The 19,369-nt window shown below is 38.0% G+C and overlaps 1 protein-coding gene across 1 annotated transcript in view; it reads left to right on the forward strand.

Moving 5' to 3' along the window:
• Positions 1 to 19,369, forward strand: part of ARMC9 (armadillo repeat containing 9) — a 62,191-nt gene that overhangs the window by 12,163 nt on the left and 30,659 nt on the right. Inside the window, 8 exon segments of the mRNA XM_032120272.1 lie at positions 316 to 414; positions 7,434 to 7,469; positions 12,598 to 12,632; positions 13,788 to 13,899; positions 14,816 to 14,908; positions 16,176 to 16,266; positions 17,137 to 17,260; positions 18,770 to 18,909. Of these exon segments, the coding sequence (XP_031976163.1) occupies positions 316 to 414; positions 7,434 to 7,469; positions 12,598 to 12,632; positions 13,788 to 13,899; positions 14,816 to 14,908; positions 16,176 to 16,266; positions 17,137 to 17,260; positions 18,770 to 18,909 (730 nt within the window).

The raw sequence follows: 19,369 nt of genomic DNA on the forward strand, positions 1-19,369 counted from the left end.
TTTGATTCATGAAAATCTGTATGCAAATAGAGGGGTGACAAAATCTGTTTTTCTTCGAGACTCTCTGAAAGTGTTTAGCACTAGTCTTGTGAATACCATAACAATTCCCAGATAAAGAGAATTTACAATTTTTAAAATTTCTGAACAGAATGATAGTTGCAGTATATACCTTGTGCTTGTGTCAGTGAGCCTCAGGTGTGTGATTCCTTACTCTTTAAAAAAACCAAACAAACAACCTTTAATATAGAAACACTTGTCTAGTAGAAAGTGTGAGTTTTATGTAATCCTGTTCTCACTTTGTTTCCTAATTTTTAGATTACACCAGAGTATCTTCAAAGTGTTTGTGCTTGCTTGTTTAGCAGTCGTACGAAGCAAATGGTAGCACACGGCATTGACTTCACAAGACCTGGAACTGTAAGTATAAATGTTTGGGATTTTTACAGTAACTATCTTAAAAGACAATACTACTTTAGCTGTATATAGAACAATAAATGTTCTATAATGGGAAAGATAAAACTTCATGTGTTCAAGCTTGTATAAGAATATGGCAGTACATTGTTTTGTTGATCTCAGATGCTGGTCAATGACATGGTTGTGCAGTTATAGCTGCATAAGTATGGTTAATTCTGTTATTGTGAGGACAGTAAGATTTGTATCTCTTAAAATGCTAACAAAATGCTTTTAAAAACCCCAAACCATATCCTAAAACTAATGTTCTGAGTGTGGTTTGATGGTACATCTTAGCCAGTTTAGTTTAGCTAAAAAAAGGGAGTGGTGTTGCTCAGCTCTTGACTCATACTCTGTTCCTTTCTGTTGTCAGTGATGCTCCTATAACTCTACAGAGAATTGGCTTAGCCAGCTGAAGGAGAAGCATCACACAGGATCATGAGAACAAATGTGGAAAAGAGGAGGAAGAGCCAGTTTTAGATGAGCAGTTAGCTGATACACCTAAGCTACCTTACTGATTTATGTGATGGTCTTTTAACATCCTATCTAAGAAACTTTGATCTTATGGATAAGCAGCTCAGGATCCCTAGGGTTGGTTTTTGCCCACTTGACCATTCTCTGGTTTCTTTTCAGCTGACTGCAGTACACCTTGCTCATTTATGTTCTGCTCAATCTCTTCTGCCTAAGTGGGGAGAGAGTTTTGGGGTTATTTTTCAGCAGCAAAAACAGCTTAGGATAGTTTCTAGTGTCTATGAAACTATTCCTGTGAGATTTTAAATGAACTTAATGATAGTACAAAAGCTGTTTTAAAACCTAGCTTGCTCAAGTTTTTCAAATAAGCATTAATCTTAAAACTACATCAAAACATTTTACTAAGAAAATATTGTGTGCCACTGTTTTACAAAGACAAGCCAAAATCATGAACTGTGCTTATTGTTTTTGCCATGGCAGGCATTCATGTGTACTTAACTTGGTAGCAGGAGAACTTAGTGAAGTGTCAAAAGAAAAGCAGAAGAAAATAAAATTCCTGCTCCTTATTCTAGCCAAGGTTTTTAATAACAAGGATGCTATGGGTACATTTTGTTCCTCTTGAAAATTTGCTACAGAAAGATAAGGAGAAAATAAAAATGCTTCATTTTCTTTTCTATGTACTAATATTTTCAGAGATAAGTGTAATTCCTAATTGCTCTTCAAGCTGTTTTAAATGCCCTCACTTTCTGTTAATGGTCAGAACTCCTTTCTCTGACCTGCTATGAATTTAGGAGGTGCACTGTAACGCAGCCTACAAAAGCTGCTATTTTAGGGTTTCAGGAAGGAACCAAGATCTGTTTGTCTGCTACCTCAATATTAGGTGCTGTCTGCTCCCCTCAGATTTACACCATGTCCATAGCTTATGTCATCTGCCATCCCGTAATGTCCCTCCTCCTGCCCCATCTTTCTTCTAACCAACAACTTTCAGAGGTCTTTCCTCTTTCCTTGCCAGTGGCTTTTTTAGATAATGCTTTAGGTACCCCAGTAGTTTTCTGTATTTTTGCCATCTGATGTTGAGGTTGTGTGTGTTTCTCCTTCCCTGTACTGAGATCATCCATTCTGTACAGCCACATGCCCTTTTGTTTCTGTTCCTGCTCTCTGCTTGCATCAAGACTTCTCTTTTTCTGCTGTGCTTTCAAGGTTTTCCATTTGCCCAGAGTTTTGCTCATTATTTCTATTCTTCCTATCATACATTGATCCTCTGGTCTCTTGAACCCTTTTAGGAATGGGGCAGAGGGAAGAGCGTCATCTTTATGCAAGGTTCTGATTTCTGCTTCCCTAAAAGTGTCTCTAAAAGCATTTCTGCTCCAAAAGTGCCTTTGCTGCTATGCTTATGGCACTGTGGCCATTTTGACAGTCTCCAGCTGTGCAGATAGGTTAGAGAAAGAGAATGTGTTGGTGGTGGATTTTTTTCCCTGCTGCAAGTAAATTTTTGTCTCCCTTAACTGAGTAAAGCTGTGTATTTCTGGCACAGTTGTATCTATTTTTATACTAGGCTTTACTAGCATAACTATTTCTGTGTGACTTTGTGGCTCATTTATCCACACTATTTGAGGTAGTTGCTGTGACAGCCAAGCTCTCTAGTGAAGGACCAGTCCAGTTATAGCCCTGAGACTGTTTAGATTAAGGGTTTCTTGACTGGTTTAGGTCACGCCTTGACATTGAGGTTCTAGCAGCTACTGTGGTTGAACTCTCATGTTGTTTCTATAAGCAGATTCACACAGGCTCTGTGAGGCATTAGCCAAGTTTTGGAGAGCTAATCACAGTTTGTATGTAGACATTCACTACATCATAATCAGGTTTCCTCATCTTCTCCTTTTGTCCCCTCTTGATTGATCATATTTTCTTGTTTACTTCCCATGTAAAGAGTTCTGGTTTTATATATGAATAGCAAACATGTAGAAACACAAATAAATGTTAGAAGGAAAATAGAGATTATCTTCTGAAAAGAAAAATGAGACTCCTTTCCCATCATCCCAAAATATTTCTAACCACTCCCTGGCTTTTTTGATGCAGGAAGCCAGAGATGGACTAAAATTCTGTCTGTTTGCCACTAGGCCATTCAGGCATGCCATTACTTTTTCTTAAGGATTCAACTACTTCATTGTTATACACTCAGATGTTATTGTTCTACCCTTAAGTGGTTTCAGGTTTTTGCATAAGCTTTGGAATAAAGCTGGAGGCACTGTGACCCAGACTAAGTAGTAGCACGAGTTCACAGCATCTGTGCTGGATTTGTGTTGGAAGGTTCCTTCACTTTTTGCTCATAACCACTTAGAGGCACTAGAGTGTGGTCTTTCCAGCTACTCCACAAACCTTCTGCTGTAAGGGGCAGCCACCTGCATAATTGCAGAGGGAAGAGACTAGCAGAGGGGCAGCTACTTTGTTCATCCTTACCTTTAGGTCTCTTTGTAGGCAAGATAAGTGAGAGGTTTAAAAAAACCCAGTCGTTGTCTAAAGGGTTTTATCAGGCATTAAATATGGTGGTTTGTTGGTCATTGGTTTTTGGGTTTTTTTTCCCCCACCTCACCTTAACTGTTTGGGATGATCCTATCTCACTGACATCACCAATGTCAGGACAAGACCCTGAAATAAATTGGTTCTGCTGGATCAATATCTCTAAATAAATTAGCAGAAAAAGAAAATCATTAGCAAGGAAATCACTTTTCTGTTGAACCGTCATGCAACTTTAAATTTCTGTTATTTAGGGTATGAGTGGATGTGCGTTACATAGTTTGGAAAGAGGAGGTTCTTGAGTTCACAGCCAGTTATACTGATGCAACTCGGGACAATCCAGGTTTTGGGTCAGGTTCTGAGGGCAGAAAATGCTAAAACTGCATCATTCTCTGAGATCTGCACTTGAGCTTTACAGTATATTTTGTTACATCAGCTACACTACACTGGTAGGTTTTAGTTATGCTGGGAAGGAGGATTACATGAGTACTGTAACCAAAATGAAGTATGGCCCCAGGACATTAAGGACTATACCTTGGATTATATCCTTGGTAGCATTATTTGTATGCAAACTTGATTTTGTTCCCAGTACATTGTGCTCAACTTTTAATGTTGGGGAAAGTCGTATTGTGTAGTAGAAAGCTGTGAGGTCTCAGGCTTTGAAATTACAATAAGGGTGACCTGTATCAGTTGTTAATGTGCAAACATCAGCTTCTGGGCTTGCCCCCCACCACAGTTGAAGGCCTGTCCTTTTAAACTGGAAGAAATTTGTATCAGGAGGACAAATCCCAGAAGCAACTCTTACTTACCAAACTGGCTTTGAGACCTGAGGCAATAACACCCAAAAGAGTTTTCCATTGTAATCATACCCTGAAATCTTACTTAGCAAGGGCTTCTGATGTCAGCTTTGTGTTCTCTGGTGAGCTGGATTGGATATCATTCTTTTGCAGAGCAACTCCATGTCTCTTGCCAGCTCTGTGACCTCCTGGGTCAGCTCGTGAGCCTGATGTACAATCCATTAACAGGATGCATCTGCTGCATGCAGTGGGAGAGAGGCCACACTACTGTGTTACAGTTGGGAGATGTTTCCAAAGCCTCTCTGAAGTCCTGTTTTACTGTAAGGTTTTTCTCTTAGCTGCCAGTTGAATGTTATCTTCCATCATGTCATTTGACATGTGTGGTACTGAATTGGGAGATAAGAAACCTGAGAGGATTGTCAGAGCAAAAGGTCTGGATTTAAGAATAGAAGGTCAGAGCAGCAGGTCTGACAAGCTGAGGAAACATTTATTTGAAGATTTAATCAATGCCTGCCTATCTAGTGTTCATTTGGATAGGGATCTGATGTGGGTAATGGTAAATTTGAAAAGTGTAGTTTCAACTACAGTAATCTACTACAGGACCATAGTCCCTTATATTTTTAACACTCCTGATATAAGTTTTACCTTTTTTTACCATTTTCCTTTTCTAGTAGTGGTTTGTCTGGTGGATAAGAAGCAGGGGTTGTAGTTTTTGATGCCTGCAATTTTCTGCTCAATACACATCCTGAAGCCAAGACGATTCTGGCTTTGTATCACAAACACAATACATTCACTCTCCATCAAAAGTAGCACAGGCTCAAGTCTGAAACCCACAAATAGGTTTTTTGGATTGAAGTAAGGTGTACACCTTCCTGGAATATTTTGGATTAGGGATAAGGTAATAAGATTCTCTAAATTTTGGATTTGGGGTAAACCAGAAACTGCTTCTTCAGATGTGCAGTTTCTGTCAATAGTAGAGATGGGTGTTAACCACTGGAGAATCTTTCTGTGACCTGAAAGCTGTGAAGTTGTTTGCATGTATTATATACGTTTGCATATACTGCACCTGTGTTGTGAAATAGAATAAATGCCCATTATGTTTTTATTGCTATTCAGTCTGATTATATCTACCTGTGGCTACAATTAGGTGAATTGATGTCCCTTGCAAATTTTAGGTCTCCACCTAAAATGAGTAACACCACTCTTGAAGCTGTAGAAAAGTAGTGGGTTAAGTTCTGTCACTGGACAAAATTACCAGCTCCTCTGTAAAGTTAAACTGTCATTTACAAACTGTGAACAGGGAAGAATTTTTGGGGGGGGATAGCTGTAATGACTACCACAGGCTCCTATTTTTTTTGTACTCTGTGCTTTTTTCCCTCAAACATGCTTTTTACTGCAACTGTGCATGTGCCATCAAGCTGTAATAGTTGGTGGCAAGTATTCCACTTCTTACTTGTGAAATTTCTGCACCAGCAGACTACATGAAACCTAAGATCAGGGTAATAGAAGGTTATTAGTTTGGTTTTTTAAATCAGTCTCTAAACCATTCAGAGTGGATTCACCAGGCATTATGTGGATGTTTGCTCTTCCATTTAAAAGTAAAGTGCTCATTGCAGCAAACAGCATCTACCCTAAGTGAGCTTTTCTTTGGATGAAATATATCAGTTTTCTGCATCTCTGTCCATGGGATGATTTTTGTATTTTTCCATTTATGTATGGAAAAGAAGAAACAAGCCTACCTCTTCATGTAAGTGAGGAGAAGTTTTTCTTTTCCTGCTGATACAGTATATAATGCCCTTTACACAAGTTGCTGCAGGTTTTTTGTTTACATGAGCTCTTTAAGGGTAAGGTGTTGCTTTTTGTAGGGGTTTCCACAAACTTTTCCTGGTACTGTCCTCAAATCATAGAATAGCCCAGTTTGGAAGGACTTTGAAAGGTTGTCTGGTCCAACCTTTTGTGATTTCCTTTAATGTTAAAACTTTCCTTCAATGTCATCTTTTGTCTTGATGCCTACATCCATTTTCACTGGCTCAGGTCATCATGTGTTGAAATGTCTCTCATCATGATAAAGGTTATCTGCTGGTTTCTTTTGCTCACTTTTTGGTGTCTATCAACGTCATCCTTTGTCTTTAATTTTAAATTGTCTTTGCCAGGACCTGTGTGTATAGCACTGTTAAAGTAATCATTCACATCAGGGAATTCTAAGTGTCATGGTAATAAAAACAAGAATGTCGGATTTGTAAAACTGGTTAAAGAATAAAAAGAACTTTATTTTCTACTCACAGTGAAGAGTGGCAAGTTTCTTATGTCTTCTGTGTAAGGCTGTATATTTCTGTTAAAGAGCAGCCTGCTAAATAGGGTATTTATGTGCTTATTCATCTGTACAAATATGTCCTCTAAAGTAAGTACTGGCACGTTTGCACAAAAAGATTGGAAGCAGAATAATTAATGTTGGTCTTATTTCATTGTGTTGAACTGTGTACTTTTATTTTAAATTAAGACTGTTCTTTTTAGATACAAAGCTGTTCCAAGTATTTTCGTCTACTTGAAGAGAACATGGCATATTTTGTACTAAACTACTCAAACCGTGAATTACCACCGTTCTTTACTTTAGTAACTACATCCTAGGTTTCCCTCCAGAAACTTTCTTAGTTTATCCCCTGGAGCCTTTTGGGATGAAGAATTGATAACATTGCTGAAACACCTTAAATTGTCTCTCTCAGCCTTTGTTATGCTGTGGTCAGAAACTCCAGTCGAAGTAAGTGTGGAGAATAGTGGCAGGTGTTTTCTCAGAAGCTGAGGGCTTCTGATCCACACCATGTTCAGGGTATCTCTCTTAGCTGCCTCAGTGGAGTGAGCAGTACAGGTCATATATTCCTGTAAATTTGTCAGTGCTTTGTGTGTAGCTGTTCTGACAGTGACAGTGTGGAACAATGTGCAGACTAGGTGTGTTTGCCAGGTGTTGAGAGGAGAACTTCCAAATATATCACAAGAGAGACACAGCAATTTCAGTTCTAAGGCATACAAGTATGAGGATTGGGAGAACGTGTTTATACTTTTCTTTTCAAAGCTAATAGTCTGTTAATTTTTAGCAAATTTTTATTGGTTTGTTTTTTAGAACTGTGCATTTCTCTGTGATTTATTTCTGTTAACTTATTTTTTTTAATCTTCTTTATTTTAATGTGTGCCTGTTTGCCTATAAAGGGATATTACTCTATGAGCCCTTGTGATGACGGATATGTAAGTGTCTCTCTTTATTTCCTTTCACGTTGCCTGCTCAGTCTGTCACAGTCTGTATTTCTCTTCATTTCACAACGTGCAGCAATTTTCTCTGCATTTTAACTTGTCACACCATTAACTGTGTGGTTTATGAAGAGCCAACAAATGTGCAGGGCTTGGAAATTGCATGGGGAATGGAATAGATGTTCTGGCTAACCTTATGGCTTCATAATGCACATAACACAGCATGTCAACATGAGAGCGGCTTTGTCCACAACTTCTACATGAAACACAGCTTCTTATAGCATGCAGGAAGCAATTGTTTCTTCCATGGAATCATCTGTATATAGTATACATTCTCTCTGAAGTGTGCCAAAACCAGCTGACCCCACAACACCTTTGACAAAGCAAATAAATATTATTGCTCAAGATAATTCAGCAAGTTGAGTTGTGCTCTTCAGAGGGGTGTTGTATTCTGTGTATTTGTATTTTTCATTCCTAAAGTCAAACTTCCTTTCGGTAGTAAAGATTATAAAATTCTTTCACACAGTTAAAATGATCCTCTCTCACTGAAAACACAAAATTATATTTTGTGTAGTGCCTGTAACTTGTGTAACCCAGATGGAAGTTTGTATTCTGGCAATACTACAAGTGCACCATAAGTATCTAATTTTGCCCATAGTCAGTGCATTCTTTGTGAAGAAAGGAAATGAGTCTACTTCTAAGTAACTCAGTATGTAATCAATTCATAAAAGTCATTGACACAAATTCTGAAAAATGCCAGTCAATTTAAAATAATACATACTTATATTTTTATCACTTTCTTTAGGTAAAACAAGATTTTGCCTTTCAAGAAAAGCTGCCTAAATTTCAAACATATATATCACCTGGAATTACAGTACACCCTTGTGGGCATTCAACTTTCCACTTAAAACAACATTTTATTTTGAGAAATAGTCATAGAAGTATTGAATGCAATGGACTATTCCTTACATACTTCTTTTTATCTTGATGTAGAGAACACTACCCACATCTACCTATGGTGAAAGATCACCTGTATCAATCAACCTGTTCCCTTTGATGACATGAATATTCATAATGGACACTTTTTGCTTGATGTTAAGCATTTTGTTCTCCCACATAATGCTCTATTTTGAGATTGAGAAAGGTTGATTACAGATGAGCAATTATGAATCAAATGATTTTTGCTAAAGAAGAACTTTTTTCTTATAGAGATTAGTATAAAGCATTAGTTAAATGTAACTTTATACAATGTAGAATGTAAAAACTTACCGTGCAGAGTTGTTTATAAAATTTTTGTAAAGCTGTCTGACTGATTCTGAGGTATTTCTTGAATACATGGGTAGCTTTCAGCTCCCCTCACTGTTTATGTATAGTGTTTTATACTTTTTTCTGACATTTGTGTTGTAATTACATTATCACACAGTATTGCTGTGTGACTTTTTAATGTACACATCAGATGTCTTAGAGAATATGTTTTATATGGCAAGTGGGAAGTTTTCATAACAGCATACCTCTAGTATAAGTAAGAGAAAAACATAATTTAAAACATTTGCAGATCTTGTTATGAAATAATACTTTGCATAGCCCCAGTAAACCTGCCTGGTTACACAAGCTCAGGGTCTAATCCCTCACAGGCTGCATGGAGCAGTCTTCTTGTTATTAGTGTGTAGCAAATGAACTCAACATAGATTTGTGAGTTCTAATGATTTGTAGAAATCTGCTCAAATTTTGGTTTTACTCTTCACATATTCATCACATATCTTTGATTATTGATTCTGAATCTGCATTGGATTTACACTGAATTCTTACAGCACATTTTCAGAGTGGGAACTGAGGACAGAATCTGGCTTTCAGCTTTGCCTTCAGCATATTATGAATATATACATCAAACAGCAAAGGGGATATGGCTTGAATATAGGGCTGCAGTATTTGATAAAAACAGTTGTGGTTTTGGCTTGCACATGAAGTGCATCTGTTTTCTTTTATAAATATTGATTTTTTTTTTTCCCTTTGAACTCCTTTGGTTTATTCCATGCTGTTTGTATTCATGCCTGTCTTTGTTCAAAAATAAAGGGATGCCATCTGTGGCTAATGTGCACTGTGACAGAATTATTTGACTTAATGTGGCACCTGGTTTGGCTTTGGCAAGAACCAGCACAAACATAAGTCTACCCCATGATCCTACCGGAATGAGCTATGCTTGGGCTGTTTTTCTTCTTGTGTTTCTTTTTCTTTCCTTAAGACACTGAGATTCTGTATGTCTTTCAATTATGACAAATGATCCTCTCTCAAGATAGGCTTTGCATGAAATAAATTTTTTTCAAGATGAAGTCTGTGGGTGTTGGGACATAGGAACATGTTCACCCTGGCTTCTTCACACTCTGTTTTTCATAGGCAATCTAAGGTATACCGTTACTCAAACGGTTACAATTATGTTTAACCTGTTTCAGGAAAGGTGAGACTGGGGAAAGGACTTGGGAGAAAATGCTGAGGAAATAAATCTTGTAATCAAAGAAAAATTATAGTGAAGAGGAGCTACTAAATCCTTTCTATTTATGGTGTTTGTGCCATAAGTATTCGATTGTTTAATAGCAAAATAATAACTTTTAGCTCTTGCACTCTGCCATTCATTGCTAGATCTCAAACCCCAGCATGTTCAAGAGATTGATGCCTGTATCTGCTTTCCAGATGAGAAAAATTGAGGCCCAGAGACGTGAAATGACGTTTGGATTCTGTCTGCAGTTGTTGGCTGAATCAGGACAATAAGTGTGTCTTCTGAGCCAGTGCCTTACTCACCATGCCACAGTTACAGATACAGATTAGCTTACTTATGACTAATTGCAATAATGCAGATGTAAAGGAAGAAAGGAAACCTCTGCCTGTGACATGGTTGCATTCTTTCTGCTTATCAGTGGTGCTGACCATAGATTGAGAAATGACAGTGCAGTGAAGAACAAACCAGTGAAGAACAAACCAGAACAAACCCAAAACTTTCTCCATTCCTGTTTAGCTTTGATGATTGAACCTGATGTAATAGGAACTTTATCCTTACTGCTTTCCCAGAAAGACCAAAAGCCTGAAAGAGCTTCCTTCCTCCTGTGCAGGTTCTAGACTGATAAACTGGGTCTGATCAGCAAAGTGACCAGAAGTCTTTCCAGCTCAGTGGTTCTGCCCTCAGAGCCCCAGTGTAGGGCCTGCCTCGCTCTCTGGTGCCTTTTTGGTGTAGGTGGAGTGCAGAAGGAAACCATACTAAATACTTTGCTGTACTCCATCTGCTGGCTTAAAAAGTAATTTGGGAATTAGTAGGACCTTGTCCTGTTTGATATGAATGTTTTTCCAGTTGAAGTTTCTGTAGTTTGAAATTTATAAAAGCTTGCAAAATCCTACACTTGCCAAGAAGTTTTATTTGTGCAGAAGAGTGGTATGTGTATCTTAACCAGTTATCCTCTGGTTAGATTTTGGTTAGAGCATGTTTTTCTTTCTTAGACAGCAAAGAGGTGTGTAAAAAAGACTTTGTTGAGAAGCAGAGAATCCTTATATACCTCTATATATCCCTAGTGCCCTGCTCTGTTTCTTTTCTCACTGCTATTCTCTGTTTGACCTTCTCATCTCCAAGGGCTCTGTAATTTTTTTGCATTCAAGTGCTATAGTCACTTTCTTCCATTTTCTCTAATGGAGAAAGGAGAAAGGTGCTGACAGAGGCAACGAAAGTGATTTGTGATTTCATTGCACATTCAGCTACAAGGTGTTAGGCTTTGACTGGGAAAACAGCTGTGTTTAAACAAAATTAAGTCTTTATACTTATCAAAAATGCTAAGGAAAATGAACGAGGGCAAAACAGTCTAGGGGCAGATATGATACTTTAAAGACTTTTATTCTGTGTAAGATAAACTATGGTATGAGAACTGCTGGTCAAGACAGGTTACTTTTGAGGTGTATGACTTGTTAATTGTGTATTGTGTACAAGTCATTCATTGACAAAATATAAAACGCTTTCCAGTGTGCATATAAGCTTATTTCACATCTAAGAGAGCAGTTCCTTGTATTGCAAGGATACCCACCAAGTTGTTTTCAAGAATATGTCGGTTGGTGTAATTCAATATTCTCTATGGTATTTCATGCTTTTTATCTCCTAAATCCCACAGTTTTACATCTGACAATAGACATTGATTATATAGCTCCCACTGAAAGAGGCTTGGTTAGGAGAGAAGACCAGTTTCACAGGCATAAGTGGTAACAAGAGATTTTTAGCAGAGAGATCAGCACAAAGAGATGACATTGAATATTCTGCAAATACAGCATGTAGTTGACATCAGAATGCATGACATGAAGCACTGTTATGCCAGAATTGCTGCTTCTTTGCTCACCTACAATTAACTCTAGCAAAAACTATTTACTGAGGCAGACAACTTTCGTGTGGAACTTTTATATGGTTGCTGTTCCATGCTGTGTAGTGGTGCCTGTATATGCACTGTGTCACCCTGCATCAGAGAAGAAATATCCAGGATTTAATTATAATATCCTAGGCAGAACCACTGAGAAATGGCATGCTATTTCATATTGGTTTTATCCATACTAGAATACATAGTCCTGTCTTTACATATTAATAATTATACATAGGGGTATATTTTGGTAGCAGCAGGCACTTAATAACTTTAGTGTTGAAACAAAGAATTACAATAAATTTATATGTAGGAATGCATGCTGGGTCTCCAATGAAATATTATTGCAATTTCAAAGGTATGAAAATTTATGAAGTCAATGAATGTGCTTAGCAAGTTCTTCATCTTCCTCAGTGGGCTTCAGATAGTTGTTTCTATTCCTTTTTTATTATTACTTTTTTAAGTGCTTCAAGCATAGGTAATTTGTGGACTATGTGGGTGAGGATAATATAGCCAGATCATAACAAAAGAGATTTTTACCCGTGAAACACTTTAAGGGAAAAGAAAGATAAACACTGAAGTGCTCTTTCTTTAGCTGTGTTTCTGGTTTACAGCACAGGCTTTATAGGAAAAGAACTGCAGAACCTCAGTGAAAAAAATCACTTTGGACCTCATTGGGAACATTATGTGAAATTTGGACTAATCTGCTGTAATTTCTTTTTTTCTTTATTTTTGTGATCCAGGCTTCCACACTGTTAAGAGCATCTTTAGCCTCTATGTAAGTATTTGTTGCTGAGCTTCATTTCTATCTGTAGAGAAGAGGAGGAGGGGTTTGTAAACTAAAGTACACACTGCCAGTTGTGTGCAAATGGGAATCACTCCTCCTCTGTGCTTCCTCTGACCTGAGTGAATGTTGATGCAAATATTGTGTGGTCTGTGTTCTTCTGCTGAGCAGCTTCAGTAACATTCTAATTTCAACAGAATGTTGTTAATCTAGTAAATTTGCCATTCCACACCTGTGAGGTTGTTGCTGTATTTTTACTGTTTCCACATATTTCAGTCCTGTTGTTGTAATTGGTTTGATTCTCACAAATCCAGGAAAAAGGGAAGTCACTAATATGGATTTTTGGGTGCTTTGACTTTAATTTTTTTGTGTCTGACTTAGTAAATTTTGGCTTATAGTACTGAATAAAGATGGTATATTCAAGGTGAAGTTTTATTACATTTTTTGAGACACTGTTTTTATCCTGTTGTTTACAATATAATGGGACAATTAGGATTAAAATTTGTTTTGAAAAGTGGTAGGATGGGAAGATATTAAAATATTTTAGTGGATTGTATTTAAATATTAAGATTAAAACATTGACTGGAACCAGTTTTCTTAAGGGAAACTTCTATTAAATTTCATAATAGCAAGATAGTATTGATGCATAGAAAATAGTCCTGTATTAAGTCTCATGTTAAGCCAGCATACTCCAGCCTGTAAAAATCCACCTTTGCCTTGGAGAAGACATTTCTGTGTGCCTGAGGGCTCAGAGGTGGAGTTGGAGCTGCAGCTTTTTACTGCATCTGTTTCTAATTGTGTCAAGAGCCACGAGTGCTGCCCTCATGCCCTTGTGGTCCAGTAGGGGAGGGGAAAAAAATGATGTTGCTGTACTGCTTTGTACCAGTAAAAATCTCAGATGATCAGCTGGCTGGTTGTCAGTTTACTTTCTGCAAGTTATGATGGTAAGTGAGCTGCATGTATAATTAAAAAACAACCCTGAATTTAACAAGTCTGTTGCCTTAACACTATAATGGTAATAAAAGTGTGAAAATGTGGAAATTCTTTTCCTGAAGCAGACTTCCTGTTTTTGCTCTTCTCACCTCAGTAACATCAGCTGCACTGAACAAGGAGAGAGTTTTGATGAATGTCTTTTCCGTTTGCATTTAGGAAGACACAGGAGGTGCCATTGTTGCCCTCTTTGGATTATGAGAAGTTGAAGAAAGATTTGATTACAGGGAGTGATCGTCTCAAGGCCCTCTTACTGCAGGCTCTGCGCTGGGTAAGGACAGGGCCTCTGGAGGCATCCAGAGCTAAGATCCATTTTGCAAACAAGATGGTTGTTCTGGTGATGAGTTCAACATCACAGGCAGCTTCACTGTTGGTGAGGCTAAGGCTGTTGAGATGATGAAGGTAGCCCAGGCAGGAGGTGTCTGTAGTGTAGCAGTGTTCTTCTCATCTGAGGAGAGACAGATTCCTCACATGAGGAATTCCCAGATTTCTGAGATATTCAGTGGAAATAATTTCTGTTGTGTTTTCAAATAAATTGTTGTTTTAGGCAGTTCCTTTTTCCATATATCTTTTTTTGTTTACATTTATATAAATACTGCTGTATCCAAGACATACCTGACTCTAATCACCAGTTTTCCTTTATAATCAAGGTATTTTACAGGAACCTACTTTTTGGTTGACTTGGATCATGTAATGACATTTCAGAAAAATTACAGGTGACAACAGGAAGTTACATTTTCCTGCTGAAAAGGAAGCTGATGTGTTCAAAGTGACAAACATGAAAGATGGTAATAGTGGAATTCTGATCAAGTTTCAGTGTCCATTTTCACATAAAAAACAATCCGTTTGTTCTGACCAGTGCTAGTTTCTAGCCCAGTGCTCTGTCTCAGATGTTTAAGAAAAGCACCACATCTGTAGGTTTTTTAACTTTATGGGAAGTAATGCTGTATCCTTCCTGTATGGGCAATGATGACAGCTCCCAAGTAACAGTTTTGTAATGGATCACAGAGCTGAGGTCAGGTCAGTTCATTTCATCTCTTTCCCTTAGATGAATTACTGCTCCCCATGAAAGAGGATTCTCAGCTACAGAGTATCAGCACCTTTAAAATCTCCAGGAATCATCAATCTACAGTTTTGGCTTTTTGGGGGTTTTTTTGACTTGTTTATTTATGTTGGTTTTTATTTAGCGCTTGACAACATCATATCCTGGAGAACAGAGAGACACTGTCATGCAAGCCTACATCAGTAATGACCTCCTAGATTGCCACAGCAACTGTCAGGTCAGCTGAAACTGAGAGTTGTCAGTTGTCCAACTTCTGTGTGATACTGCTCATTTGCATCTATAAAGTGCTGATCATAAAATTTTATTGCTGTCTAGAAGGGGAGAAGAAAAAAAAAAGGTAGTAGTGGCAAAATGGGGTGATATATTTAGTTTCTGCATCCCAGTCTTTAAATGTTGATGGCAAAGGTTTGCATTACAAGAGCTCTTAATGTAGACATAGTTCTTGTAGACAAAAGGAAGTTTATCACCTCTCTGTGTTTCACTTCTGTGAGTTGAACCGAAGCTTGGGGCCCTTTGCCTTCCTTATCAGATGCTATGTCTCCTTTTGAGTGATTGTGTATTGTTAAATAATACACTCAATTCATTTCGCTGATCTAAGATAAGAACTAAATTAGGACTTCAGTCCCAATGCGCTATGGAATGTGTCATTGTGCACCTCCAATAGCGTAGTCAACAGTGTTTCTGTGAATTTGAGGTGAATTGGCACCTTTCTTTAGAAAGGGGAATTGCTGGTGTGTTGATTTTGAGTTGTTGTTTCAGCCCCTAATAATTCTGTACTGTTGCTAACAAAAGCACAACTTTTTTCATTGGTTGTAGTGACTTTTGTGCATAATTGAGTTCCCCGGGGGTTCGAGGCACTGAGCCTACTTGGTTTATTGTGGCTTCATTGTCTTTGCAACAGTCACTTGTACCACTAGGAAACGTAAGGGATTATTAAATCAACCATCAGTTTTTCTCCCTATAAGTTTCTGTAAGAGGGAAGTTATATGTAATGCCTGAAATAAAACAGATTAGAAATAATTGCAATGTGGTGGTGTTCATAAGTTACTGAGCCGCTTCCCACGCTCTTCGTTGTCAAAGAAAAGCGTTCCTGTTCAGGTAATATTACTGCACTTTAGTTCATCAACAAAACTAAGCTGTTTGGTTTGTGGGGTTTTTTGTCACTGATTGAATATTAATTTTAGGTACCAGCTTTAAATGGACTGTGTTGGCTCATTATAACTTCCACTCTACACCATAGAGCTTAATGGTGTTTTAACAGACTCAGCTGGGAAGCTGTAATTTGCCTATTTGTTCATTTTCCATCTCTTCTTCAGCCCCCTGGCAATAAAAAAAGAAATTGTACATCATATTGACAAATCAATATGCATTCAAAGGGGGGGTTTTTTTCTGTGTAAGTTTAATGAAGCTTTTAAAACATTATGGAAGACTAACTTTTGTGTTTTCCTTCTTTGTGGTTTATTAACATTTGCTTTCTTTTCCAGAGAAGCGTCCTCCAATTGTTATATTCTAAGAGTGAGGTAGTCAGACAGTATATGGCAAGGCTCATCAATGCTTTTGCTTCACTGATGGAAGGTAAAAGATTCACTGCAAAAAATAAGATCGCATTTTCATATAATGCTGTCTTACAGGTGCTTCACCAGTGCATGTCTGTGCATGTAGAAATTTAGAGCCTTATTTGCACCCTTTTTCTAGGGATTCACTGTCTTTTGTTACATGCATTCAAAACAGCTTTTCAGTATCTGGAAAGTTTTCATTTTGACACTGTATATTCAGCATTTCTGACTTGTTTTGATGATTTGTGATCTGTGTGGGATCTTACTCAGATACTGCCTTTAATGTAGTCTTCAGTCTCTTCATGAGGGTTAATGAGAGAAAAATCCCCATTAATTAGGGGTCCTGTGGGCAGACCTGCTACCAGGCTGTGCAAGAGTAGCTACTGTGGCTCCTGCAATTTCCTGATCCTCACCTGAAGAAATCTTTGTGTGCAGTGCTAACAATCTAGATGCATATAAATCCAGCTTTGTATCTCTGCCTGTCCCAAATTAGCTCTTGGTTTGCTGCTATTTTTGGAGCTAAGTATTGCTAGGAGATGAAATCTCATTTGAAGTCAGTAGCAGGAGGGCATCTGACTTTCCCAAGCTCCTTGGACATCTCTGTTCTTTCCCTTTATTGTACAAAACTGATAGATCAGAAAGCATATACTCACAGTGGATTCTGTGTGGTACTAATTTGGCAAGTGTGCACCTCTCATACCCCAAGCGTCTGGATTGAATGCAACTGGTCTGCTACATAACTTTGTGCAGGTTTGTTTGGCTCTTGGCACAAGACTGTGGCTTGTCAAGAGGAAACTGAGGTCAATCCTGCTTACTTTTCCAAAGAGAGGGTGCTTTTCTGTCATAGCTGCTATCTCAGCATCTATTCTTTCATCGCTTTTTGCACCAGGTCGTGCCTACCTTTCTCAGAACCCAACATTGCTGCAAATGCTGGAGGACAGACTGAAAGCTGAAGACAAGGATTCCCTTACATGGGAGAATGTTCTGGGGGCTCTGCAGAAATTCAGCCTCAGGTGATGAAAGCACAGCGTGTGGTGGTGACAGCAGGAGAGGAAATGCAGGCTAGTTAGGCTCTGTTCAGGGAGGAAAGAAGAGCACTTGATTTCCCCATAACAATCATCAGAACCCCTGACGGCTGATGAAAGCAATGTCACTTATTATGGAGGAGAACTCAGTTTTGCTGACTGAATTAACCTGACTTCCTACCAGCTGTCAAGGCTCAAGTAAATGTACATCTCCTGCCACAGCCTCGTGTGCTTTGTATGTTCCTTAACTGAAGAAAGTGAAAATCTTAATGTAGAAAGCTCTGATGATCCTACACTGAAAGAAATAGTTGTGTTACATTCCAAAGCATAAGGTTTTCATTTTCCTTTCTGCAAACATTTTTCAGGGATTTCATCTTTGTTCCGTTGACCCTCTTTCCTGGAGCTGTCTATGCATGGACTGTCTTGTTTGTTACTTTTGCATTAGCAGTCTGATTCAAATGCCCACCACAGAAGAAATAATGCAAATGCAGTAAAGGGCATGATGTTGCTCTATTTATCAAATAAATATGATCTTAGGAATTCTGTTTTCACAGTAGTCAGGAGGAATACTGAAAATTTGGAAGTTTTTTATTTTCTAGAAAGTAACAATCTTATAGAAGGTTAATTCCAGGTACTTGACATAAGGAGAACTTTTTTAATATGTGGTCAGATCTCCCTTGTTTTCCTTAGTCCATGCCATAGACTTGCTGCAATATCCAGCACTGAGAAACATATGAGCTATCAGGACCAAAGCCAGGAAAACACCTGCTTTGATGTTTGCAATTTAAATTTAAATCCTCTTGGAAATAATGTTATTAAAAATGCTATTCTTCACTAAGACCTTTCTACCAGTATATACTTCTTTTTTTGTATTGTAAAGTGTGGAATTTCTATTGTAGATCACAGTTGGCCACCTGGCACTTTATTCAGCATAGTCTTTAAGGGGAGCTACAAGTTGAGTTAAAAGAGCATGAGATTTAAGAATGTCTAGAGAAAACTGCAAATAGATTCGAGCAAAAAACCTCATTTGTCAAATCAACAGTACAAAAGTGCTACAGTGCTATGGCTACCTATGACAGAAGAAGTAATTAGTTTTCTGGATCTGTTGTGTGTAGCTGGCTTTTTAAACTAATTTTAAAAGACAATTGAAAATGCCATTTTAGCTGGAGTAAGAAGCCTTAGAAAACAATGAAGAAACTTACCTCAGCAGTTCACATGTTTAAAAAGAACAAAATAAAACAAAAGACAAAACCCCCCAATCTATCCAACAATGTTTTGGTCCTCTAACCGTATGGGAATCTGCATCTTCAGTTTCTTCAGGCTTTGTTAATTACTTCATTTAATGATTCTGCCAAAATGGGTAGTTTAGGGATTTTTTTTTTTGGCAGGCTAGTGTATTTTTAATGTGCTTATACTGGCTATAAATATATTTGAATGCTGTTTGTGTTGTGATCTGACATTTGTGATTTGTGATCTGATTTTGGTTTTTAATCCTAGGCGTTCACTGCAGTCAGCAATGATCAAAGATGGGCTCATTTTCTGGCTGGTTGATGTTCTAATAGACCCAGATTGCCTGTCTGATTACAACCTGGAGTATTGTGTTGCCTTGCTCATGAATCTTTGTCTGCGGAGTGCAGGTGTCTTACATTATGAATTACAACTTTGTTCCAAGAAGTAGATAGGGAAGATTGTGAATCTTTTTTCTTGTTATACCAGGATTCTTTCAAGTGGCTACAATCAGAAGCAGGGACCACAACCAGAGATATTTGAGTGTTGTAACCAGTGCTTTTGGGCACATCTCTTTTCCCAAGAATCCCAATTATGGGAGGTTAGCTTCACCAAATTTTAAAGAATTCGCAAGGAAATAAGCAATGGCACCCTATAAGATTTGATTCTTTTTCACATTAGTTTGTGACGGCTGCCATTGCTACATTCCAGGCCCACTTTTCAAAGGACACGGTGTGTCCACTTACACACTGTGTGTAAGAGATTTCTTTGTAAACAGAAAGAACTGGGTTGAGGAGTAATGGCGAGGAGCTTAACCTTCACCTTGCCTTCACTTCTAGAATGCAGAAATTCTCCCCAAGAGACTTAAAA

The sequence above is a fragment of the Corvus moneduloides genome, chromosome 10 (assembly GCF_009650955.1).
Source record: "Corvus moneduloides isolate bCorMon1 chromosome 10, bCorMon1.pri, whole genome shotgun sequence".
NCBI classification, from domain to species: domain Eukaryota; kingdom Metazoa; phylum Chordata; class Aves; order Passeriformes; family Corvidae; genus Corvus; species Corvus moneduloides.